At 47.6% G+C, this 27139-nt stretch overlaps 1 protein-coding gene across 1 annotated transcript in view; it reads right to left on the reverse strand.

Moving 5' to 3' along the window:
* Positions 1-27139, reverse strand: part of Slco2a1 (solute carrier organic anion transporter family member 2A1) — a 71204-nt gene that overhangs the window by 19548 nt on the left and 24517 nt on the right. Inside the window, exons 2-3 of the mRNA XM_051206111.1 lie at positions 18486-18623; positions 15149-15311 (exon numbers count right to left, since the gene is read on the reverse strand). Of these exons, the coding sequence (XP_051062068.1) occupies positions 15149-15311; positions 18486-18623 (301 nt within the window). The remainder of the gene's footprint in view (positions 1-15148; positions 15312-18485; positions 18624-27139) is intronic.

The following is a 27139-nucleotide window of genomic DNA, read 5'->3' on the forward strand; positions in this document are numbered from 1 at the left end:
ATTCTGGCCGATGGAAATCACTGACATCACCATTCTCGCTCTGTGGGGTTTTCACAAACACTAATGGAATCAGTTCAATTCCTATTTATGATGTTTTAGAGGTACAGTCTTGAGTTGGTGGGGGGCAGAGTTCCCTGGAGAGGAAAAGGGAAGCCATGGACTGAACAGTAGTTCTGGGGCAGCGACTCTGCCTTCTCTACTGTCCTTTCTCCTCCCACCGAGGCCTCAGCTGGCCTAACCCCATCGCTGCTTGTTCTCAATCCCGGGGTCTGTACAAGACCCATACCCAGACTTTCAGCAAAGGGGGCTCTCTCATCGGTCCCTGAGGTCTGACTCAGAAAAAAGAGGGGACCAAGGCCACGTTTTATGGGATCGAGTATTATGTGAAGGTGTGTATGGCAGCTCATCTATACTCTCAGCACTCAAGGAGCTGAGGCAGAAGGATTACCAGTTAGAGGACAGCCTGGTCCACATGCCGTGTAACCCTCTAAGCAAATCAAAATATTACTACCGCTACTAACACTCATGGGTGGTGCAGGAAATAGACAACTTTGACCCAGACAAGGACCAATTATCTATTCAAGAATAGTTTAAAGGTCATCTGAACGTGAATGATAATACCAGGAAAGAAGTGTAGAGACTGTCCCTGTGTTCGGTTCAGCCACTGAAGGCCGGTGCTTGGCTCTGAGAAGCCATCCTCTGAAGGGCAGTGTGGGTGATGCCTGCCTATTGAAAAACACCTGCACCAAGATCTGCTGCCACTTTAATCTCCCAGTCATCTGGCTAGTGAGCATAAGAGGGCCCTCTTCGTGCAGGTGACGTTCTTCTACCCACCGCTACTCCCAGGTTGCTAAAAAAGGCAACCACAGTATTGCTTCACCAAATCAGAACCAGACCGAGATAGCAGCTAACGCCCTGCAGGATGGCTAGCATCAGAAAGTCAGAAAATAAGAAGTATTGGTGACCACACACGGACCCTTGTGCACTGCTGGCAAAGCATGTGAAATGGTGCAGCCACTCTGCAAAACAGGGTCAAAAACAGAGCTAGTTACCAAATGACCCAGCAATTCCACGATAATCCAAATGGGCGGAAGCAGAGGCTTGAAGTGGTCCTCATGCTCCCATATTCATGACACCTTCATTGGTGAAAACCAAGTAGAAACAACCCAGCAAATAAGTCAAATATGGTGTGTAGTATAGGGTATCATCCAGGCTGAAAAGGAACCGAGTTCTGATGTCTGCTGGTAGTGATGAGCCTTGAGGACACCGTGTGCTAAGTGACAGAAGCCAGACACAAAGCGGCAAGCCCTGTCTGACTCCATCGATAGGAGGCTTCTAAAGTGGTCAAATTCATAAAACCAGAGAGAGGGACAAGGTTGGCCAGGGTCTGGGGGAGAAGGGAATGAAGCCTGCACAGTGGATTCAGATAAGAACCCTCCGGAGATGGATGGCTGCGATGGCTGCGATAGCCACACTTAGCACCACCACCGTCACCTTACAGGGCTAGCATCACAAGTTTCATGTTACGTATTTCACCACAACTGGGGGGAAAAATACTGCCAGGCATGTATCAGAAGAGAAGGCAAAGGAGAAGTGGGTAAGACAGCAAACTCAGAGTTTGGTGGTGGTGGAGGAGGGTTGGGGACCTAGAAAGGGGGCCTCTGAACAGTGGGAAACCAGGGATAGCTCAGCACTCAGAAGTGGGTGACACAGGACACTTGGCAAGTTTGGTGAGGTTGTAAGCAACACAGCTATTGCAGGCAGACTAGTGTGCCTTGGGAAAGGGCCTAGATTGCACTCCGAGGAAACCCCCAGACAGGTAAAGACCTTGACAGAGCAATGCAATAAAGTTGCTAGGGGTAGGGGTTAAGGCTGTGTTCCAAAAGCTCTGATGGGAGGGTAGGGGATCCCTCAGTGAGAACTGCCAAGGGCTCACACAGGTGAGGCTGCTGCTGTAGTAGGAGAACGAGGGGAGTTAGGGGTGGGGATGTGGGAGGGGCCTTGAGGGACTCCCCAGGGAAAGGAAGGGCCAGAAAGTAAGAGTTAATGCTAAGCACTACTTCCGGATTTTGTCCATCCTCATTATTTGACTAGACTCAAATTTATGAGAACATTGTTGCTGCCTTGGCTGGCGAAAGCATTTTTGTGTGTGTGAGTGAGAGACATTTAATGGTCATCGAAGATCGTAAAAGCGTTGACTGTCTTATTAAGTCTTCATGTGGCATATTGCATAGTATGCCAAAACCACAAAAATCCCCACGAAGCTTCACATAATGAAGTGTCCAGCAGCCAAAGTCTCTGGGGATTTCTTCACTATTACTAAGTTTAAAAAATGTCAGCGTGCAGGTCAGAAATGCCTCCTATTCAAAGCATGTATGAAAAAAAAAATATATATATATATAAAATCAGCTGGCCCCAACCCCATCCAAGTCTCCAAATTCTCCGTGACTTTATTCTGTCTCCCACATTGATTCAAGAGGTCCCTGGAGAACAGGCTTTTCCTCATGCCAGTCATGATCGGGGTGCAAGCCTATTTCAGAACCAGCTCTGACACTTGTAAAAAGGGACAGTAGTTAGAGCTGAGGAGGTGACTCCATAAAGTGCCCGACCTCATGAGCACCAAGACCTGAACTTGATCCCCAGAACCGGTATGAAGAGCCCAGCACAATGGCACAACTTGTAACGCAAGGGATGGAGAGGTGGGGTCGCTGGCCACCTAGCCTAGTCTAATTGGCAAGCCCCGGTCCCAGTGAGACAATGTCTCATGCAGGGTCTTAGGAACAAGCTAGGGAACAGCTTGTAGTGGGCAGCCCTGGCTATCACGCCCCGGGTGAGAATAGGATCCTCTTAGAATTTTAGATCGTTAAATTCTTCCCTTCAAAAATAAGCAGCATGAAGTGTGGGGGAGGCATCAGGGAAGGTGACTACAGAGGCCGGAGAGGGGGAGAACGGGGGGGAGGACCTTGGGCAGGGTCTGACTGAATGTGTCATGGGTAGGGCGGCTTTCTGGGCTGCAGTCCCCCACTTTTTCCCCGGGGCAGAGTTCTCAGCCTTTTGTGTGGGCTTGAGCCCATGTAGGGGGATCAACAAGTACCTCGCCACTTCTCAAGTCGCTGGCTGTTCACAGTGACTTAGGGTATGCTCCGTTAGCAAAGTGATGGCCATGCAAGCATGAGGACCTGAGTTCAGACTCTCAGCACACACAGAGAGTCAGACGTGGCAGCATGCACCTGTAGTCCCAGCATGGAGGACACAGAGACAGGCCCTCCCTGGAACTCGCTGGCCAACAGCGTAATCAAATAGGTGAGCTCCACTAAAAGATGCTGTCTCAAAAAGAAATACAGTTGAGAGTGATCGAGAAAACATTCAACATGGACTTCTGGGTGCTGAGAACAGAACCTGGACCCTCTGCAAGGACAAGTCCTCTTAACCACTGAGCCATCTCTTCAGTCCCACATGTTTTTTGTTTGTTTGTTTTCTGAGACAGGGTCTCACTATGTAGTTCTGGCTGTTCTGGAACTTACTGTGTAGATGAGGCTGGTCTCAGACTCACAGAGATCTACCTACCTCTGCCTCCTGAGTGCAGGGATTAAAGTTGTGCATCACTGTATCTGTTCCCTCACAAAATTTAAAATATAAGTCCTGTAGTAAGACTGGAGAAATGGCATCCCTTTGCAGCCACTACAGAACTTCTCTGGAACCCATCTGCCTGCCCAAGGCTGTCTGCCTCCACACTGAAGGGATCCTGGGGAGGGAGGACAGCCATCATTAACAGGATGCTAGCTTATTTCCTGTCTTCCCCAAAGTAAACTCCAGGAAGGTACAAGTTCATCAAAGCGCATTCGCTAACCAGGTAGGACACTAGAGGCCTGCTTGCATCCATTTTCACAGGACTGTGCAATGCTAACTAGAAACAGGCTGGCCTCGCCCCTCCTGAGGTCACCCCAGTCCCACCCTGGCAGCACGTGAGTCAACCTTCTGATTCATCCTGAATTTTTTTATCTACAAAATTCCAGTTTTGATTTATGGATCCATCGGTGGTTTTGCAATATAGGAGATTTTGTATCAGAAGGTCAACTTTCCTAGGATGTGGCCCATGGACCAAGGTAGGGATGGACAGGGGTAGAGCAGGGATGGGCAGGGGTGGAGTAGGGATGGATGTTTCCAACATAAAGAAATGATAAGTGACAGAGATGACAGAGATGTGTCCATCATTCTGATCTGTGTATGTATGTTGAAATGCCACATGCTATGTTAACATATGCAATTACTGTGTGTCATTACAAGTAAAAAATTTTAATATACTGTTTTATTGATCCTTTGAGAACTTCATACCATGTGTTTTTATTGTATTCATCCTCACCCCACCCCACCCCCAGCTCCTCCAGGATCCACCCCTGCCTTCCCACCCCTTCACAACTTTGTGCTCTCTTTATTCATGGAGCTTTATTTTATAAAACATCATTTTATAAAAATAATTTGTACATCATAATCTGGGACATAAAGGCCCTCCAATAGCACTACTTTTCCTTCACAATGATGAATCACTTTGAGGCACTCAAATGGATAAGGGAAAAGCCCACTGACAAGCAACGTTACTCAGACTTTTAAAAACTCAGGGAAAGAGTCCAGTAATGAGAGACAGGACCAGTGTTGGTTTCCAACAACAGCAGACTACAACAAAGAAATCACAGGGCAAATGTGTGTGCTTGGACGGGTTTACATATGCAAAGAGAAGGCATGTGATGGTGCTGGGGCACACATGTGTGCATGTGTGCGTGCATGAATGTGTGTGTGTGTGCGTGCGCGTGTGTGCACGTGCGTGCGTGCGTGTGTGTGTGTGTGTGTGTGTGTGTGTGTGTGTGTGTGTGTGCGCGCGCGCATGCTGGGACTGGAACCCTCTCCCTACTGCTTCCCTTGTCCTAGAAGGGGCTTGGGAAACGCTACTTGTACTGGGCATGAGGCTTGCTGTGCTGAACATGATGAGCCACACTGCTGGCCTGGGACTCCCCTCCTAGCTCCTCATTACCCTTTGCTAGTGCACAGGAGCCCACACCTTGAGCATCAGACTAGCTTCTTTAGTGGTGAGGGGAGAAAAAGACGACAGCTTGCAGCACTGACTTTATTATTTAAGGAGATGTGCACTTTACCAGCACCTTTCATTGGTTGTAGAACTTACTGCTCACAGATCTATTCCCTAGGCTGCCGGGGAGCTCTTTGAAGAGAACCCAGAGCGGTTAGCAGAGCCAACAAAAATCATTCATACTGACTCCCACACACACATTTTCTTTGTTAGCGAGGCTCCAGAAGCCATGGCGTGGCACGACTTGACTGGAGGAGGCAGCCTGTTGACAAAGTCTGTCATTTCATCTGCGAGGCAAGATGGGGACCCAAACCTGAAGAGTCCTCAGGGGGAGCCAGTTACTGAAAAATCCTCAGGGGGAATCTTCTACCTGCGGTAGAAGGACTAGGTGTCTATCACTCTGTGCTCTGTCCTCGGGGACACAGCTGGCAAGTCTAAGAATGACAGGAATGCTGCAGAGCCCAGAGAGTGGCTAAGACATTCTGAAGGCTGAAAACTGAAAAATTAGATGCAAGGATTAAAAAGAAAGATTCCAACCAAGGAGAGTGAATCTCATGGGGACGGAATACAAGGCTTGGCTTCAGCTACACTGCAAATAGGAAGGTAAAGGCCTGGTGTTAGAAAAGGATCTGCTAAGTTCCTGGCTATTTCGATCATATGCTCCCAGCTTACGTCCGCTTTAGGACCCTCGGGTCCAGGGTGGAGACTTCTCTGCCTTTTCCCCAGTGAGTCCCTGAAGACCAGCAGCCTTATTTGCTGAGGTTGAATGAAGACCCTGGAGCTGAAGGGCCAGAGGCTCAGCCCAGCTGTGGGATGACTTTCCTGCAGCTGGGAACTAACAGGCTTTGTCTGTCTAGATGGTTCTCGCAGGCAGACTAGAACACATGGAAGGTAATACTGGGTCTAAGGACAAGCATCTAAGGACAAGAATCCTCATGTCTATGGCTGACCACCTCAAAGCAGCTTGGGGGAATTCATACCCTGGGAGTTTAGCTCTAAAGGAAAGGGTAGGCCTAGGCCAGGAGAAGCATCTAATGTAGTGCTTGGGGAACTACTAACTAGGGTGAGATCTGATTCCCCTCCCTGTTTGTGTCCATTAGTATACAACACACACCTAGACACTTTTGTCTCTACTGCCCGTGGAAACTCAGGTGCCCCCATAACATTGCTGAACAGCTTCATAGAGACTCAAGATCTGGCAGGTCTGAAATATTTGCTACCTGGTGCTTGAATGAAAACGTCTGCCCACGACTTAACATGGTTTTCGAACACTTCCGCCACTTACAATCAACGCTTCTGGGGACATAAACCAGATAGGAAGGATCGGTATCTGGGAGGAAGAGGTACTCCTATTCATCCTTCTCTTCAATCCTGCCCCAGGCTAGGAAGAAGACAGGAAGGTGATATCTGTAACATTCCAGAATGCCCAGAAGCCTTAGCTGACTTCCAGATCCTGGTGTGTAGATTGGTTGTCTGTTTTGTACTTTGCCCTTTTCAACGCCCACGTTTCCATCTGTTCTGATTATAGACATCACAAGCTTGGAGTTCTAAAAATCTCCTGGTCATGGGAGAAGAAGGTGCCCCCATTGGCCTCCCGCTCTCAGGGGACACACTGCCTGGGGCATCCATGTCAAGTCTTTGAACCACAGGAGGCGTCTGGGCAGAGCCAACAACCTCAGTCTCACCAAGGGCCACAGGAGGAGTAGAAAGTGCTCTCCTGCCTCCCTGAGTGCTTCTGGAGCCTGCTACCTCCTACAGTGATGGCTAATGGTTTCTTCAAACCACATCCCACAGTGGGATAGGGACTGTTTCCTAGGAGGCCCAAAGCCACTAACATAGTAAGAAGCCTTTCCTATCTGCCAGGGCCCTTCCGCCTGCCCTGGATAGGACTGAGACAGTCTACCCACTGTCCAGGAAGAGTGACCTAATGGGAGAGCAGGAAGGAGCTCATCTCTGAGACACTTGCAGCAAGCATGTCTGCCACCCAGCCTCATTGCTAACAAGAAAAATGACTGCACAGGCCCCAAGGGCCAGAAGGTGAAGAGGAGCCGCATCAGCCTCCTGAAGAGGCCTAGGAGGACGAGCCATGTTTTCAACTCACCTGACTTGGCCCACAAAATAGATGCTCCAAGAAGCAGACAGAGAATGGGCAGACTAGGTCAATGGCTGGTGCCTTGTCTAGCACGCCACTGCGGTGGAGATGTTTGCGTCGCCATCCTTAGAGTCCTTGTTCTTTTCTGACCTTCCCTGACACTCAACACAGCTGCCAGGCACAGGCTGTTGTTTCTCCACGTTTGTTTTTGTCCTTTCCTACACCATGACTTGAAGAGGATCCACATCAAACCTCAGTCGGTTTTGTTCTGCTTGCCTTTTTAGGGCTGTCTCTCTTTTAGCTGAATTAATAGCACTCACGTTTTGTGATATTTTCCCCCACTTGTATTTGCTGGCTTCCTTCCCTTCTCAGATTAAACAGGTTAAAACAGTTCCAACTAGGCAGGTTTTATAGCTTTCACTTTAACTACCCTCCCTACTCACCCCGGACACACACATCCCCCATGCTTTATATACGCCACTCTACCTGCTTCCCCTCAAATGCATGCTCGCCCCCACATCCCCACCCACACACTTCCTCCTACATGTGTGTTCTCCACTTCACCCCACTTCCTCCTTGCTCTATACTCCCACCTTCTCACAAACCCCCATCTCTGTATCTTCACCGCCCCCCATATCCACACACTTCTCCCTCCAGTAACCCTCTCTTCTCTCCATACCCAGCTGCCTCTCTACCTCGTTCAACTTCCCGCATGTAGAGATGCTCTGCCTTACACATACATACCTATATGCCACAGGCACACTCAGGCTGCCTGCACACCATGTACCCCTCATGTCCCCATGCTTTCTGGAATCTCCACTTCACACCACAAAACATGGAGCTCATGTTCCAGACCCATTCTCCCTGTGGCCTGGCTCTGTGTGTGGCTTACAGGTTCAGAAGATGGGTTTGGCTCTGGAGGTTGAGAGCTTCATAAGGAAGTGTTGAAGTCACTCTGGATGCCAAGGGTTTGCTCCCCGTGCTTTCCTGTTACCCACCTTCCTAGGCACACCACTGAGAGTACAGGATAGGAAGCAGTTAGCTTCAGACAGAAATGGCTAGGAAGGGCTTCTTTCCTTTCTTTTCTTAATTACTCCAAAAATACAACTTCCCTCTTCCTTTCATGCTTAGCCTTGGGAAGCTTCCTGCCCAGGCAACCATTGTCTGTTAGGATGACTTCCACATGGGCTAGACTGAATCTTTCACAGGTTTTCCTAGTACCTCAAAACACTGGTTTCCAATGCCCTTTCTCTTTACTCCTGGGAGAACTGGTCTCATGCTGGCTTGTTTCCCATCTGCAAAAGCCGCTCTGCACCTTCTAGACACGGGCTTGGATGGAGGCTTTGGCTGGATAGCTAGTCTCTAAAGGCGCCAAGGCACATTTCCGGACCCCACTGACATTTAGAAAATCTAAACATCCATAAATGTTCATGGACTTTTTAAAATAGGCAATTAGTTGTTAAAGGTCTTCGTGACTTCCCACAATGTTGAGTCTTTCTTCAATTTATTCCCCCCTCTGAAAATCATGTTTCTCTTCATTTCCCATGGTTATTTCTGGAGCAGCTTTGTTCCACGGGGGAAGAAAATCAGTAAATACTCATGAGGAAAAGAGTGGGGCCCAGCCTGATCAATAGCAGATCTCAAATGCAACAGCAAGGCAAGCTAACAGAAATGTCCCCAACGCCACCATGAGCCACACTCTGGGTCTATATAATGTCTTTGTTATATGTTTATATCATTCCACTTTAATTTTACTATGAGAACACACTGGAGGAGAAAGTATTGCTGCTCCCATTTTACAGGTGAGAGTATTGAAATTAGAAAGGAAGAGTATCCCAGAAGAAGAGTTGGCAAATGAGCAGCCGAGGCGGTGTCTGAGTATCAAAGTCCCTGCTCCATCTGCCAATGAGAGGCTCTGGGAGGTTCTGGCAACTAGTCAGAACAAAGCCCACATTCTCAGGACTCCATACCCTGGTGGGAATGGAGTGGAGGACCTATGGGGAGGTGAGCATTCACCCGCAGGCACACGGCACACGGTACACAGCAAGGAGCTTGTCAAAGAACACCATGGGCAGTCTCACTGAGGATTCTGAGGGGCTCCCAGCTTACTCAGGGTCCTATAGCCCTTTCCCCCACTACCATAGGAGCAAGAGCCACCACTTAACGATCATTGACTATACCAGCCACAGGGCTAAATGCAATGACACCTGCCTCTGCAGCCACCACAGCTTTATGGGAGAGGTGGTTCTCTTTTAGACCCTCTGAGGTACTGAGACTCAAAGCAAGGAGGAAATGGCCCAAGGCCATGCCATCAGAGAGTCTTCAAGCCCAGTCTCAGCCCAAGGACTGCCCGGCTCCAAAAGACAGTTCAGATGCACCATTTGGGTGTCACATGAAATATGCTCCCCTATGGCCTTGCATAATTCCAAGCTGAAGTTCCCATAGGAATATGTTCAAAGCAGAGTCACGATCAGTCTTTTCTGATGAAAGGAGTCTTGGTGAATATTTATCTGAACATATTAACATGGCATACTTCCACACTGCATCAGCTCCTAGTACACAGCCCAACTAAAGGCCGCAGATAGGACTCCCAGGCCAAGGCCCTTCTCATCTTCTTGCCTGGCACCAGGAAGATGCCCCGAAGGGAGTTCATCCCTGAGCACTTCCAGCTGTTGTTTGAATCCCAGTTAAAGCTGGAGCCACTCTATTGTTGGAATCAGCGTTTACACAAACAGGATGAGCAACAACAATAACAACAGAACAGTCCATTCCTGCAGTCTGTGCACACTGTGGGCCTGCCTGTCAGGCAAGCTGTGGTGATTTGGCTCAGGAGCAGTGGGGTTAAGACTGGGCTGGTATTGACTCTCTGTGATCTGGGTAAAGTCTAACTCAATCTAAATAGCCATCCCTAATAAGGAGCAAAGGGAGGCCATAACCTCCCGCCTATGGCTACATTGTGCAAACCAAATGCCATGGGCTGCGGGCCCAGGCCGTGGGGAGCAGACCAGCCTGACTGAGTAGGCCATGGTGTGTGGTGTCTGGCAAAGTGCCCTCCCCTCAGCTTGGCCCCAGTGCTCCAGGCTCCCTTGCTGATCTCATTAGCCTTGTCTTCATGCATCAGAAAGGTCAAGTTCTGACTCTCCATCAGAGCTGGTCTCTAATGCCCCGTCTAGATAGAGAAGAAAAAGGACAGGGCAGAACCCATGGGTTTAGGTGTGTCCACGTCCTTGGCTCACTTGAAGCAAGGCTCAGTTTTTAAACAGTCCAGGATGATGAGATGCCTGTGAAAATGACTAGAGCACCTGGAGGACAGTACCAGAGCCTTGTAGACACTTCGCCAGTAGGCACCCCTGTTCCTAATCCTCCCCATCCCAACCAACTACCTGCATCCTGCACAGGCCTCACAACCCATAGAGGACTTTCTTCTGCCATTCTGAGTGATTCACCGCTGGAACTTAGTCTTCTTTTAGAAGAGCCTGGTGTCCAAGCAAACACAAATTGGTTACTTGCTCAGCACGTTCCTGGGCGGATCATTCATCCTGTACCAACGACATACAGCCCTACTGCTGTGAGCTAAGGGTGAGTGTTTGCAGACTGAGTCCCTCAATGCTGCTCATCATGAAGCCACCACCGCATCTTACTTCTCCGGAGACAAGGACGAGGACAAATAAATACATTTAAAATACTTGAAGACATCAAAGAGTCATATTATACATATCAGTTAAAAGCATTAAGAAGTCATAAAAATTAAGGTCAAGAAATTTGAAACTAATTATAACTCTTAGAAATTAGCAAAATAGAGAGAGATCTCTTAAACTTTACATAATGGAAGGGGTTGACTCCAATTTAAAAGGTTAGAGAGAGACTCACAGAATGGGAAGACATACTTAAAGGATGTGGTACAGAGGAACTGGAAACTATAGTGAAGTTGAGAGGTGAGGAGTTCAGAAATGAAAATGACTGACATGTATATTTATATACAAGTTCCAGGGGAAAGGATGAAAAAACTCAGGAGCACTTTTGGCTGACAGACTGATAGAATTAAACATCTTGTTCTCATTAAAAAAACAAAATAAAACAAAACAAAAAAGCTGAACTCTCAAACAGACACAGATCAACCCATATGCAAACATACTGTGTGGTAGCAAAACAACAAAGAAAAGGGAAATTGTAAGTGCAAATACAGAGAATAAAACCAGGATACCTACACAAAACCAGGTTGATAATTAGACAGATGGAGAAGGTCCACTGAGAAATCCCAAAAGACAAGGGTGTGTTGTCTTCAAAGTTCTGACTAGAAACAACTATTAATTTGAAACAGTTTGTAGCTAAACTAATTCAAAAGCATGGGTAAAATTAAAATCTTTTCTGATAGAGAGTTTTATCACCCAAGGGCTCATCAAAGTAACAACGAAGGCTATATCTCAGGAAGAGGAGGACATTGAAGCAATAATGTAGGTGAAATACCCCCCAAGCAACAGTGAACACAGAAACCCATAACCTTGTAGGTAAATACCAATATGCACTGAGCACTGTAGGTAGGGTAAGGCAGGTACATCCACAGCACTGGGCAGCAATGATGGCCAGTGGGTATTAAGGTGCCCAGGGACTATGTTCTTCTGAAGAATAAAGACATCCATCAGCCTAGAGCTTGTTCAGTCATAAATCAATGTTAAACACAGGGGCAATGGTGAGCCACACTATTTAGGAGTTAGAGGATTAGTCTGACAGTCTTCAGACTAGAGGATTAGTCTGAAAGTCACATGCCTTTAATCCTAGCACTCGGAGAGCAGAGGCAGGCAGATCTCTGTGTGTTCCAGGACAGTCTGGATTACACACAGAAAACCTGTCTCAAAATAAAAAATCAAAAAGTGTTCGAGGATTATACATACCAGGCATGCCAATTGATCTAGGAATTTAATGTAATCCCAGTCAAAATTCTGGAAGGATATTTTTTTTTCATTTGAATATAAACTAGATCTCAAAAATTTCTACAGAAAAAAAGACCAAGCTAGAGAAAACATTAGCAAGGGTGGGCATGCAGTACCAGCAAAAGTGACACACAGATCAATGGGTGGGCAAGGAAGTCCAGAGAGGAATCCACAGATGTGGTCAACTTTCTTCTCTGTGGGGACAGTAGAACTCAGGCGCTTGTGTATTTGGGGCAAGCTCTCTACCACTGAGCTGCGGCCTTAGCCCAAGACAATTGATCTGTTATAATGGAACAAAATTAGAGTATGGTAAAAAAAAAAAAAAAAAAAAAAAAAAAGACGTTTTTGTAACAAAATGTGCTAGGAAAAATTACATGCACACACAAAAGAAAAACATGAGTGCTGATAAATGGTTAGCTCCAAACAGACCATAAGTCTATACAGTAAATACAAAAATCAGAAGCACCCTGAAAAAATGCACAGAAAGCATCCCTCCCCTGGGATGGGGCAGAGGTCTTGAGTGCAGAACCAGAAAAACGAGTCTTGAAAGGGATAAAAATAGGGAAAGTTGGATTTCACCAAAATTACAACCTCTTTTTGTTCTGGAGGTGACATACATTCTGTTAAGAGAATATGCATGATGAGTCAGAGATTGGGAGGAAATTTTTATAAAGCTCATGTCCAACAAAGAGCTATCTAGAATTTGTATAAAATTGCAAACTCAGCAATTTAAAACAGCCACAGTTTATAATTAGTTAATAGGCAAAGAGGAATAATTTCTTCAGTGTCAAAGCCAATGGTAAGGCACCCACTCTTAAACGTAAACCCTCACTTAACACTGCTATCATTAACCTTGATGAAACTCGCTGGGACACACACACACACACACACACACACACACACACACACACACACCAACAAGAAAACTGAAGAGCAGGCTAGTTGAGAAAAGGAAAAGGATTAGTAGTCACGGGAGAAAGAAAGTGAATATGATCAAAATACATCATGTGCATGTATGGAAATGTCACAATGAAACCTATTATCATGCATAATTAATATATGCTAATTAAAAGAATTCTAAAAATAAAATGTAAGGAAAGGTTACCTTTCCTTACATGTTTAACCACATAAATTCTTGCTCTATTTCATCCTGTCACAAGGCATCCCAATAAAAAGAGGAAGTTTGGGTCACAGAAAGAGCTCTTACCTGATGAGGGTCAGGAGACAGGCCTTCCTGTCTTCCTCTCCTTAGCTACTTGGACCATGAGGAGACATCTGAATACCTTCAAGTGCCAAGACCTACTATGTAGCCATTTCCTCCCAACTGAAACATTCCCTTCTGGTTAGAAGAGTAGTTATCAACCCCTTTGAGACTAGAATGGTCCTTTCATAGAGGTCATAAAGCCATCTGCATATCAGGTATTTACATTATGATTCATAACAGTAGCAAAATTACAGTTCTGAAGTAGCCACAAAAGTAATTTTATGGTTGGGGTCGCCACAGCATGATTAAGGGGTGCAGCATTAGTGAGGTTGAAGAAGAAGAGCTCTTAAGACTGAGGAAGCTACAAAAACCAGTAAGACTCAGAAGTTCATAAAGTTACAAGATTTACTAAGCTTTCCCCAAGGTCACACAAAGCAGGAATCAGTTTCTGGGGAAGAGGAGACTCTGGAGAGTTGCTTACAGTTGTCCAAGGGGCTCTAAGGATACAGCTCTTGTGAGTCTTCGCCCACGATGGTGGTAATGTGGCCACCTTGAGTTACCCATGCTCCTGCAATCCCTTCCCATGCTCCTTTAATTCCTTACCCATGCTATTATAATCCCTTCCCACACCCCTGCAATCCCTTACCCATGTCACCCAGGCTCCTGCAACCCCTCACCCAGGCTCCTGCAACCCCTCACCCATGCTCCCGTGACCCCTCACCCATGCTCCTGTGACCCCTCACCCATGCTCCTGTGACCCCTCATCCATGCTCCTGTGACCCCTCACCCATGCTCCTGTGACCCCTCACCCATGCTCCCGTGACCCCTCACCCATGCTCCTGCACCCCCTCACCCATGCTCCTGTGACCCCTCACCCATGCTCCCGTGACCCCTCACCCATGCTCCTGCACCCCCTCACCCATGCTCCTGCGACCTCTCACCCATGCTCCCGTGACCCCTCACCCATGCTCCTGCAACCCCTCACCCATGCTCCTGCGACCTCTCACCCATGCTCCTGCAACCCCTCACCCAGGCTCCTGCAACCCCTCACCCATGCTCCTGTGACCCCTCACCCAGGCTCCTGCAACCCCTCATCCATGCTCCTGCAACCCCTCACCCATGTTCCTTTAATCCCTTCCCACATTCCTGCAGTCTCTCACCCATGCTCCTGTAATCCTTACTCATGCCATTATAATCCCTTACCCATGCTCCTGTAATCAACCCGAATAAACTTTAGTTCACCAAGCTAGAGTTGAGTAGAATCATCACTTTGGGATGTCATGGTGTCGTGTGTGGCATGAACAGACATTTGTTCATGTTCCCCTGGAAAAGTTGCATAAGTTCTCATCTCATCACTTTTCTCTGCACCCCACTAGTGTCTTAGCATCAATGACCGCACCATACAAGTGCTAGGTAATTTAAAGTAAAATCAACAGTTGTAACAAACAGTTACCAAACATCAAGAAAACACCCAAACTTCACAGTGTCCCACACTTTGGCCCTCTTTCCTCCAGGCCTCGGTTGGCTCTGGTCCCAGACAGGTAGCGTTTGGATTGACCCTGGCATAAAGCACAAGGAATCATGAGAAGAGGCCAGCGACCACAGGGCCTCTTCATCCTCAACAAGCCACGGACCAGGTAGCAGGCTACTTACTTCTGTGAGTTTCAGACGTGGTCTGGAGAGACACCAAACTTCTAAAGCCAAGGACTGTCTCCAGTGGGACAGGAAAGAAGCATGGCCCAGGGTGGAAACCTCAACCGCAGGGACACCACCACCATCAGCTCTGTTCCATGCTCACCCTGTCTCACCTCCTCAAGGCAGGAGTCAGGGCCACTCACCGGCAATGGTTGAAGCGTATTGATAGGGTTCCGACAGGAAGTGTGGGAGGGTGAGGACGAAAGCACCCGCAGCCAGGAAGAGACCCCCTATGCCAATCATCCGTGGGCGGTTCACTCGGCTGCCAAAGTAGCTGACAAAGATGATGAAGATGGCGTTGCTGATCTGCAGAAGGGAACAAGGGATCAAGTGAGAGCCAGGCCCTGCCCTCCCTTAGCCCAGAGGAGACCAACCATATTTCACCTAGGCAGAAGACGGGGAAGGGGTTGTCCAGCAATAGTTGGATCCCTGGCAAAGCCTCGCTAGCCTTGCACAGATATTCTGGTTTATGTTGTATTCTCACAGCACCAGCTTTCCTGCAGCCTTTGCTTTCTGGACCAGCCCAGTGGAATTATCTGAACACGTAATGGACTAATCTAACATGGGCATTTTATACAAAAATCTTGAGTGTGTGCATGTGTCTGCAAGAGGGTGTGCTCACATATGCATGTGTTTTAATATAGCTTCTTATTGACCCAAAGCTTGCCAAATATCTAGGTTGGTTGGCTCTAGAGACCCTCCTGTCTCCACCTCCCTAATTCTAGGATGACAGGCACATGTCACTACCACACCTGTATTTTTAAACATAGGTTCTGGGGATAGAACTCGGGTCTTTATGCTTGCACAAAGCACTTCACCAACTGAGCACTCTCCTAGAAAAATATTTTGGGGCAAAATCCAAGGAAGCCTCCAATTCTGGAAGGCTCCTGAAGTAGCATATATTTCTTAACTAAACTCCTTACTTTAACGAGGTCCAGGGTAATGGACTCTGGAACTCCGGACTAAAAGCCAGAATAACAACCAAACAATGTGCATGACTTTGTGCACCATGAAATTGCTCTCATTTTATACTTTGTGCTAGTTAATTTTCATCAATGTGGCACAAACTAGGCTCATCTGGGAAGAAGAAAACTCAGTCAAGAAAATATCTCCATCAGCTGGCCTATAGACAGGTCTGGGGGGACATTTTCTAGATTGATGATTAATGGGGGGAGCTGGCCCACTGAAGGTGATGCCGTCCCTGGCATGTGGTCCTGAACTGTAATAACAAAGCAAGCTACGCAAGCCGAAGGGGAACCAGGGAGCAGCTTTCCTGCGTGTTCTCTGCTCCTGTTTCAGTTCCTGGGCTGGCTCCCCTCCACGATGGCCTGGTGTGGAAGTTAGGAGCAATAAACCCTTTCTTCTCAAAGTCTTTATGACAGCAACAGAAATAAAACTGGAACTTGACGGCAAAACAGTAAGTGTCATGTTTACGTCCATGAAGCCAGGAGACAGACTGAACTAGGGAGACCCGACTTCAGGTTGTCTGTGCCGTGCTAGAGCAATCTCCTGGAGGAGTCGGCTTCTTCCTTGACAACTCTAACCCACCTCCATAGCCATCCTAAATTCTTCAAAACAAAGGACAAGGACCAGACAAAGCATTTCCAAGTCTTGTCAAGTGTGGACAGGACCACTGTGTTCCTGATGCTCCTTAGAAGGTATGTTCCTTGTGTCTGCCGCTTTGGTTTCGAATGCCTTTCCTCTCCCATGGCCACCTTCTCCTGGAACCTACCGTCTATCTTCTAGAGCTTTATTTCTGTGTGTTTGTCTTAGCTTTTTGTTCATCTGTTCCTTTCTGCCTCCCAGCACCTAGTATAGTGCCTGGCATGCAGTTTGGTGCTCGTTAACATGGATCAAGGAACATGACCAACAGACAGAGGCTGTGACATATGGAAGAGGGTGTGAAGCTATGTGAGGTGTATGAGGAGGCAGCCTGGCTTCAGCAGTGAGCCTTCCAGCCTGAAGTTTCTAGAACATTCTGCAGTGGGTACCCAGAGAAAGTGAATGCTTATTCTTAAGCTTCTTGGGTTTTATTTCTTTCCTTCTTGCTTCTGTAGTGTTTTTTTTTTTTTTTTTTTTTTTTTTTTTAATAAATGGATTGAAATGTCAGGCCATTTCAGCTCTGCTAGCTGACTGGAAAGGGCATGTGTGAGAGGTGGTGGAGGGCTCCAAAACAAACCCAGGAAGGAAAGCTGGGGCACTCAGGCCCCCACTCATCTCCAGAAGCCGGGGTTGATTTCTTTGTGGGCTGCTGGACCTGCTCAGGTATTGAGTATTGCTCCCCAGATTTTCTTCAGCAGAGGAGTGCCTGGAGAGAATTCTTTAGCCTTTCCCCATTTCAAACACACCCCCAAACTGCAGATGTTCTAGCCAAGAAGAGGACCTCAGGCCTCACCCATCACCCTCGGAGTGCCCAAGAACAGCTCCATCGACATGGCGGTGTTGAACATTTGAAACATGACATTAACAGCACACGCTGTTCCTCTGTGTCTCAAAACCAAGGCGGCCAGGGACTGGAGATGGACATCTAGGGTAGGGCTCTCGGGCTCCAACCCACCTTGTCTGTTCCCCTCTCCATGTCATGTCAGAGTGGACAATAGTAGCAGCTGCTTCCTGAGGCCATGCCTTCTCTGTGCAAGCCCCTCCTCCTGCCCTGGGACTGCCATAGGCAGTCTGCATTCTTTCATTTCATCTGGGCCCAGGAAGGCTTTGAAATGGAGCTTCAGTATGAAGGTTTGTACTCATTACACGCTCAGATGGCCTCACCCCCTCTTGCACAAGGCTGGACTTTCTTCACACACCCCTGACCCCCCCCACACACACTACCAATAGCACGATTTTATTTCAAGCATTCAATGATGCAGAGACTTTAGGTTGGAAGCTCATGGTTGTGGACCCTCTTGACTGCTGGAGGAGCGGGTCTACCATATATGTCAGATCTCATTTGTTTAGTAGAGGAGCCTAGAACACAGTGTGAGAAGGAGCCAGAGGCCATGTCTGGACTCACCGAGAACTGTGGGTGACTTGTGATACATACATGGGCCAGGGCCAGGCTGCAGTGATGGAAATGTCAGAGGTGTGGTTTTTTGCTGTCTGTTGTCTGTGAGGATGATATCAACTCAAAGATGAAATTTTAGGCATTGTATCTGCACTGGGATGTAAACCCTGCCCCAATTCCATGGTTAGGATAGTACACACAATAAAGGGTGGTCAAGAGCCGCCCACTCGGGGCTAGAGAGATGCCTTGGCATTTAAGAGCACTTGTTGCTCTTGCAGAAGAGCCAGGTCTCATTCCCAGCTCCTACACAGTGGCTCACAACCATCCAGAACTCCAGTTCCAGGGGACCCAATGCCCTCTCCTGGTCTCCTTGGGCACCAGACATGCACATGGTACACATGCATCTACATGCAAGCAAGACACATGAAATAAAGTAAATCCAATTTAAGCATTCTTTTTTCAATAAAGAGCCTCCCACTTACCTCGTTCAAGCTGGAAATGAGGCCTGAGGAAGAACTGGAGAGCCCAAAGCGCTTCTCAATCGTGGTGAGGTTGCTCTTGAAGTAGGTGCTGTAGAGCAGCTGGCAGAGCTGTAGGAGGCCATGGCAAAGCAGGAACACCTGGGTAACAGATGACAGCCCTCTGAGGTCTTTGCACAGTGGCCCAGGTGCCTGCCCAACCTTCCATCCAGGGCCTCTGGGGGCAGTGGGAACTGTCTCCTCACAGAAACAGTTACTTCACTGGATAATTCTGAGGGTGAAATTCTACCGGGTACCATATTTCACTGATGGGAGAGGTCATTCTGTAAATATGTTTCTCTTATTGGTTAATGAATAAAGCACTGTTGGCCAATAGGAAAGCAAGATAGGCAGGACTAGGAGATTAAGAAGAGAGAGGAAGTAGTAGGAAGGAGATTCATCATGGAGGACAGAGTAGAACGCCAGCCCCTCTCTCCAGTAAGATAAGACCACGTGGAAGTACTTAGATTAATAGAAATGGGTTAATAATTAAGACAGAGCTCGCCAATAAGAAACTAGTAACTGGCCTATAGCTTTATATCTAATACAGTGTCTCAGTGTGTTATTTGGGGCTGGCGAGGCGGTGGGACCAGACCGGCAGGGGGTGGGGGAACATACTTGTAACATTTCACCCTGTGGGAAACAGTTAAAAAATTCTAGCCAATACTAGATTTACCAGATTTTTTTTTTTTTTTTTTTTTGATACCCTGTCCCATGTCTCCCATGTTGGCTTCAAACTCACTAAGAAGCTGAGGATGACCTTGAACTTTGGATCCTTTGGCCTCTACTCTGTGCTGAGCCCACAGGCCTGTGCCACCACACTTGGTTTTTATGCTATGCTGGGCATTGAACTCAAGGTTTTGTGCACACTGGGCAAGCACTCTACCTAATGAACTATGTTTGTCATCACAAGGATCCCACTAAAACCACAGGGGAAGCCATCTCCCCATGCAAGGCCCTGACTTATACCAGCATCAAGGACCATTGGTACCTTGTGTTTCTCCCTAACCATTTTACAGTATACCACGACTGCTGCTTGGTCTTCCTCCCAAGCCCTGCGTGAGCTGAAAGCTATCCTCTATTTAATATGGACCATTCTCGGTGACACCAGTGAGCTCTCAGTTGGGATGCTCTGCTTCTCCTGACCTGGCCCTCCATTCCCAATCTCCATCCTCCAAAGCCCAGCTCTCCTATCTCCAGGAAGATGCTCTGACACAGTCCTCTAACCACCGAATTGGATGAATATCCTCATTCCATCTTACCAAGTATTCTTATCAGGGCTACCTTAACCTCTTACAAGAACATCTATGGCTAGCCTTGTTCCCCTCTGGATGGATGTTCAAGATCTTGGAGAAATACCAAGGGTTACTTAGTGTTTGTCACTGTGTCCCACCTAGCCTTGCATGCCTTGTCCTGTGTGTGCTGAGTAAATGAGTTCCACGCTTGACAGGGATAGCTGTACATCATAAAGAAAGGTGGAAGAGGAATTTGATGGTGTCCTCAGCTCCAGGCTGAGCCTTCCTGGGATCTCAACTGTTGCATGAACAGGTACCAATTCCCACAAGTCCCACATCCTTAAGCAGTGTTTGGAAGTTTCCTTTGGGTCATGTTTTCCTCCGTGGAAGAGTAGGGAGCTGTCATGTTTCATACCCTATGAAAATAACGCAATGGCGAAAGTGGTAAGTGGGTGCTCTGGTTTCCTTTCTGTTGCTGTGATAAAACACTCTGGCCAAAAGCAATTGAGGGAAGGAAAGGCTTTATTAAATCTTACAGGTTACAATCTATCATTGAGGGAAGTCAAGGCAGAAACTCAAACAGGAGTTTGAAGCAGAAGCCATGAGGAACATTGCTCTGTAGCTTGCTCAGACTCATTGACATAGAGCTAGCTTCCTTATACAGCCCAGGACCACCTCCCAAGGAATGGTGGTACTGTCATAGCGTACTGAGCTCTTCTATATTAATTCACAGCCAAGACATTCCCTCACAGACATGCCCACACGTCAACTCATTAAAGACAGCTACTCAATGGAGACTCTTTTTAAGGGGTGGGGGATGATTATAGGCTGTGTTGGTAGTTGATGCTAAATATTAGCAGAGATGGGATGATGAAAGTGTTGGTGGAAGTAAAGGTAAAGTGAACATGCCGGTGAGTGTGATGGTAGTGAAGATAGTAGGACTAGCCAGTTTGATCATTGCTCATGCATTCAAGACACCAACACAGTGACTCTTGGGAAGGCTGGACTCAGGAAAGAAGTAATCTAATACATAATGCCTTAGATCAGCCCTTGAAAGTTAATGGCCCTAAAATCGCCTGAGGGCCTCTTCTGGGCATGCACTCTTTTTAGTACATTCTCTTGACAATCCCATGGCAGTCAATTCTTGGTTCCTCTTCAAGAACTTTCCCCCAAACTCTACACTCTAGTGTAGTATTCTACTGTCTGTTGGACAGTATACTTCAGACCCCTCAGACTAGTCACTCTCCAGATGGAACATACTGTCTAGTTCAAGGTTGCTTCCTCAAATCCCTGCACCCTGTTTTGAGCAGAGGTACCTTGAAGGCTTGGTACACACTAGTGACAAGAGTAATGTCTAGCAGAGGAGTGAGGGGAAATAGCTAGGGATGAACTCAGGGCCAGGCCAGGGAAGTACACATGTGAGAAGGGACCAGATCAGAGACTCCTACTGAAGCTGAGTTGTCACTGACTTTAAATGAAAGAAATGTCAGGAGCCAAGAATAAGCATGGTATGGGAAGGAAGGACAGTGGAATCTGAGTTGCTTTACTTTAGTTTCTGAGCATTGAGTTCAAAGAAGACCCGTGTCCCTTTGTTTCAATTAGTACTGAATTAGCAGGATTGAGTAATCCCTACCAACTTCCTCTGCTGTCTCCTGAGAGGAAGATGGGGAAGGTGGGAGAGAAACTGCCTCCGAGTCTTTCCTAAAGGATACACCTTTGCTATTTCCAGCAAGTAAAGGAATTCTGCATCTTCACCCCCGAGCCAAGCCTTGCCACATCCCTGCCCCATCATCACCAAACTCACACCAGTGTTGGCCCCTGCAGCCCTGGCTGGTCTGCACACCTCACTGATGCTCTGGCACAGGTGCTAATGTGGGTCTGAGTCATCTTCCAGGGGATTCTGCAGAAGGAGACAGCTGGGATGTGTGACTATAACAGCAGGAGAAAATGCCAAGAAAAGAGAAAACCATAGAGGGATGATTTTGACAGAGCTTGCTGGTCAGCACCACTCCCAGGGTCACAGGTAACTGACCCCATTTTATGAGGATGGAACCAGGGACCCATGTCCTTGTCTGCTCAAACCCACCAAATACCCATTGATAGCCAACAAGAGAGGCAGGTGATCACCTGCCAGTGTAAAAGAAGAGGAAGCCATCCCTTGAGGAGGGCATGGTTTGAGGGTACACATAGATTGACAGTGGAATGGGGGAGGTGGATATACTAGCTGGGTTACAGCCTCCCCTACTTCCCTTAGGCCATCCTGGTTTTCAAAGGCTTGGGTTTTGGAGTCACATAAGACTAGGTTCAGATCCTGGCTCTGTAAGAAACTTTTGGCTACCAACTTGAGTCACTCCGAGCCACAGTTCTTTTGACAGTACCCAGGAGCTGTAATGCCCTAGTGGAAAGGGTTACCCAAGGGGTGTGTTTTGGACTCTTGGTGCTACGCTGGGCCCACAAGCTGCCCTAACTTGCTCTTCCCTCAACCCTAGAAATGAACCTCTCTATAACTTTCAGTTCTGTGCCATGAGACATGGAAGCTGAGTGTGCTATATACAGGCTGCTACAGAGGCCACTTCTGGCTCCACATGCTTCAAACCCAATGGGATTCCCTAGAGACTGGTGCATACTACAACCCTTCCCCCATGATAATCTGTAATTACATTAGCATGCCAAAGGCTCTGGGAAGTCCTTCATTAAAAAGCAGCTCAGCTTTGCTTAAGCCAGTTTCCCCCATGTATCTTGTGTGTGTGTGTGTGTGTGTGTGTTCACACGTGTGAGTGTATGTGCACGTGCACATCGTGTGTGTGTGTGTGTGTGTGTGTGTGTGTGTGTGTGTGTGTGTCCACAAATGTTTTGAAGTCAACCTCCAGGTAGAGCCATCTGCCTTGTTTTTGTTTTGTTTGTTTGTTTGTTCTTATATGTTTGTCTCTGAGACAGGGTCTCTCCCACTGGAACCTGGAGCTGGTCCATTAGGGCTAAACTTGCTGACCAGGGAGCGCCTATGTCTGCCTCCCCAGCACTGGGCTTGCGTGCACACTCACCACCCCAGGTGGCTTTTCACTTGGGTGTTGGAGACTGAACTCTGGCCCTTCTGCTTTCGAGGCAAGTTCTTTACCACTGTACTTCCCAGAATCCTGACCCACCCTTCTTTACCTATAAAAAGCTAAGTGCTCCACTCCATTACATTTAATGGGTGATAGACCTCTCCAGAATACTTCAGAGAAAGATAAAGGAAGTAAACAAAGATGAACCACAAGGGCCACTACTCCAAATCATTTCCTATCTCCTTGTACTACTTTCGCTCCTTCTCTGGGCATTTCTTACTTCCATAAATTATACAACACATACAATTTCTTATTTATTGATATTTCCCCAACAGGCTCTAGACCTCCAGGATGGAAGAAGATTTTTTTTTTTTCAGAAAAAATAATCGCCAGGGCTTAAAACAATGCCTGGTTTATAGCTAGCAAGTGAGAATCACGCCTTCAAAATGCTGCAATAACCTATGGTCTTGAATATTTAGCCAGCAGAAGAGCCACTCATGAGCCTGATGGTGATGGCACACACCTTTAATCCCAGCACTTGGGAGGAAAGTGGATCTCTATGAGTTTGAGGCCAGCCTGGTCTACAGAGTGAGTTCCAGGACAGCCAGGGCTTCACAGGGAAACCCTGTCTTGGGGATGGGGGTACTCAGGGCACTGCAGAGTCATTCCAACGACCAGTCTTAGTCATTTATAAAACTCCCCTTTGACGTGGCTGTATTTGTAAGCACAGTTCAGCTGTCCCCCTAGCTCACCTGGCTCCCTCAGAATGGCTCTTGAGTATTCCAAAGCCAAACTACAAAAGTTAAAGATTTGCAACTATGTATACAGGGACTTTCTGATGTGGTTGAAATCATCTACATTTTTATGGCGGTGATATTTATACAGGTAGAGTTTATATTTAAAGTCTGTGCATTTTATTATAGGCAAACTGGACCTCAATAAAGTTGACTAAAGGAAAATTCCTTTGAAGACAAAGTCACAAGCATGAAGGGTTTCAAAATAATATTCTGACGCTTTGAAGGGTGTTCCACAAACAATTTTCTGTTTTTGTTTTAAAGTATGAGCATTGACAATGTTGTGGGAATGTTTGTGTATTCAAGGAGCCTATACTAAAAGGTTCAAAACTCAAGTAAATATTTAGATTTGTGTGTCTATGCTAACCCAAACACATAGGTTTACAAGGAGTGTGTGTGTGTGTGTGTGTGTGTGTGTTCAATTAACACAGCACTCCTGTAAGTACATCTTGCAGAGAGAGTCAGAAAACACATCCCTTGCTGGGGAAGGTTCTTGCAGGGCTGGATGTGAGGGAAGTTCTCAGACATTCAAATGTGAAAGTTATGCTATAGCCCTGTTTCTCCAGCCCCCTTCCTCAATCCCAGCAAACTTGGAGGCTGTGGCGGGGAGAGTAAAGAGACCAGCAGAGAAAACGCATTGGCCATTAAGACCAGTGACCTAAGGAAGGGTCAGAGAAAGCCCATGATGACAGAGAGCGGGGCTCAGTGACTGGAGGAGGGTTACTGAAGCAGCAAGCACTAGGGTGAAGAGGGAACCCCAACAACTCAGGATAAGTGGGAAAGGGTCAAAGGACACCACAGACATGCTTTGTTTTGTTTTCCTTGTCATGTTGACGATTTGCTTTTCCCTATACTGGACATGGGAGCTGTGAGGTAACTGGCTATGAAGCTGCCAGGCAGGTCTGACACAAACCCATAGGGTTATAGGCCAGATAATGGCAGCCCCGGCTGCCACCCAGCTCGGATTCTGTGCACATGACCTCAGGGAGGTAGAACTCTTCTGTCATGAGTCCATATGACCACCAGGATGTGACTTCACTGAGGTGATGTGACATTGGCTGCAGCTGGATAGCAGCCTGAGGGTGGCTTGCGTGAGCATCATCTGGTGACCTCCCAGGGCTTCTACTCCTAGATGCTAGCTGTCGGCTTCTCAAAGAAACTGTTGAGGTGGACTAGAAGAGCAGTCCTTCCCAAAGGCTGAAGGAAAGCGGGGGCGGGGGTTAGGGCGGGAGGGAAGGAACAAAGGAAGGAAGGCAGAACAGACATAGAGAAACATTTCTGTCACTGCACAAGAGTGCTGGGTGGCTCCTGGGTGTGTCCAAGCTGCTGAGTCCTCTACTGCCTGGTTTAGCTTCTTTGACCTCAGAGAAGACCTGGGAGCTAGCTCAGCCTGGAGCGTGTCTGCATGAGCTGTCAATCAGTCCCTAGAACCCATATAAAAACCCCAAAAGAGCTGGGTGTGGTGGTGTGAACTTGCAATCCCAGCATTGCGACGGCAGAGACAGGAGGGTCCCTGGAGTTTGCTGGCCAGCCAGCCTAGCCTAATGGAGGAGACCCACGTCCTAGAGAAAGATGCTGTCTCAACGACAGCAAAGTGAATGTCTATCCTGAGGAACCACACTTAAAGCTGACCTGCTGACCATGGTCTCCATACTCCTACACACATGTGCTCTTCACACACACACACACACACACACACACACACACACACCACATATACATACAGGTGCTCATGCATGCGTGCATGTACACACACACACATACATACCTCATATACATACAGGTGCTCATGCATGCGTGCGTGTACACACACTCACACACACACACACACACACACACCTGGCCTCAGACACCACTCCCTCTTTTCTCTCTAAGCTGGAGCTGACTGTGATCCAGGCCTTCAGGGATGCCAGCACTGACAGGAACGCATTTCTTGGCGGGGAGATTCCACAAACCACACTGAACCCCCAGCTGGGCCTGAGTGGCTCTGGCCTACAGGGACTCCTGGCCTCCATCAACCAGATCCCCTCTAGGATGTTAAAATCTGTTTCTATTTCTTTACCCGTTGCCCCCTTCATCTTATAACTGATAAAATGTGCCTATGCTTAAACATCTCAGGCAGGACAGAAGGACCCAGAGTAACAAACCCAGTGGGCACTCCGCTGCAGCCAGCCCCTGCGGCTCCAGACTCCAGGGCTTCTGCTTCTCCCCGTCACACATCTCAACCTTCTGTTTACTTTGGCACTCCTCGCTCTGTCATTGTAGACTATGCACCATCACGGACAAGGGGTCTGCTCACTTAGACGCGCCCTTATCCCTGCTCCTCCCAACTCCTCAGAGTTCTAGCAGTACTTTTATTGTTAGTAGACCATCTCACATTGTGACAAGCAAACTGGAAGCCGTAGGAACAGGGTTTGCCTCCTGGAAACTGGTCCCCATTCCCGCCCCCCATGCTGATAGTGCCCTCGATCCATGAGGAAAGAGTAGTGGGGTCTTCCCTACCCTCCGCTGGCCCTCACCCCCGCACACCCACAGACTCTATACCTGAAGCCTCTGGGGCTGTGGCAGGCCTCAAGCTCCCACCACTGAAAACCCCTCGAAGGCACCAGAGAGCCTGCCTCTCCCACTCTGTCCCAACCGTCAACACATTCAACCCCTGCCCATTCTACAGACATTATTGAGTTGTTTCATCCATTCATGGTGTCTCCCCCTTCTTAATTGTTTCTGATGTCTTCTTGCCATCCTCAACCACTATTTTCATCACAGTGGGGATGCTGCAGCTGAAGAGAGGTGAACATTTGCTCAGTCTGCCATCTTAAATTACAAATCCAAACTGTTCCTAACCTTCTGCCCCTACTTTTTCAATTAAAAAAAAGGAGAGATTTATAAATAAATAAAGAATATCTTACATAGAAAAAGTATGCTGTGTTCCTAACCTCCCTCACACTCAGCTTCATCCCACCTGGGGGATGGGATGTTTATATAAGCCTACCAGGGAGGCAAAATCATCTAAGAGAGAGCCTATTTTATAACAAGGTGTTGTCTGCCTCGTATAGTTTATTGAACACTGTACTGAAATCGGAAGACAGGGTGGTGGCATACTTTCATGCCACAGTGGTGTCAAGAGCATCATTAAATGACCATCTATTACATCCTGGGCAGTGGACCAAACTGTCAACCTCCAAGGCATAAACAGATCCTCCCTCTTCCCCTGACACTCAGGTCATGATGGTGTTATCTTGTTGACTGAATCTTCCAGAGTGAGGTGTGCCTCTGACTGCAGGCATTTGGCTTGACAGTGGTACTGACTCTGGATGTATTATTGCTCCCCCCCCCTTACACTCCCCTGCTCATAGCTCATCCTCCTTGCTGGCTGGCAATTCACCAGTGGTTAAGAGCTGAATGGGGAGGTCCCAGATTCAAAGCACCCAATTGCAACAGAGATGAAGAAGTTTTCCAAAGTCATCAGATATCTCAGGGTTGGTGCCTGTGGGACCCACCTGAGGGTCCTCATTGTCAGAGGATGGATGGGGAACCCTTCTTGC

Source organism: Phodopus roborovskii, unplaced genomic scaffold, assembly GCF_943737965.1.
Source record: "Phodopus roborovskii unplaced genomic scaffold, PHOROB, whole genome shotgun sequence".
Classification (NCBI taxonomy): domain Eukaryota; kingdom Metazoa; phylum Chordata; class Mammalia; order Rodentia; family Cricetidae; genus Phodopus; species Phodopus roborovskii.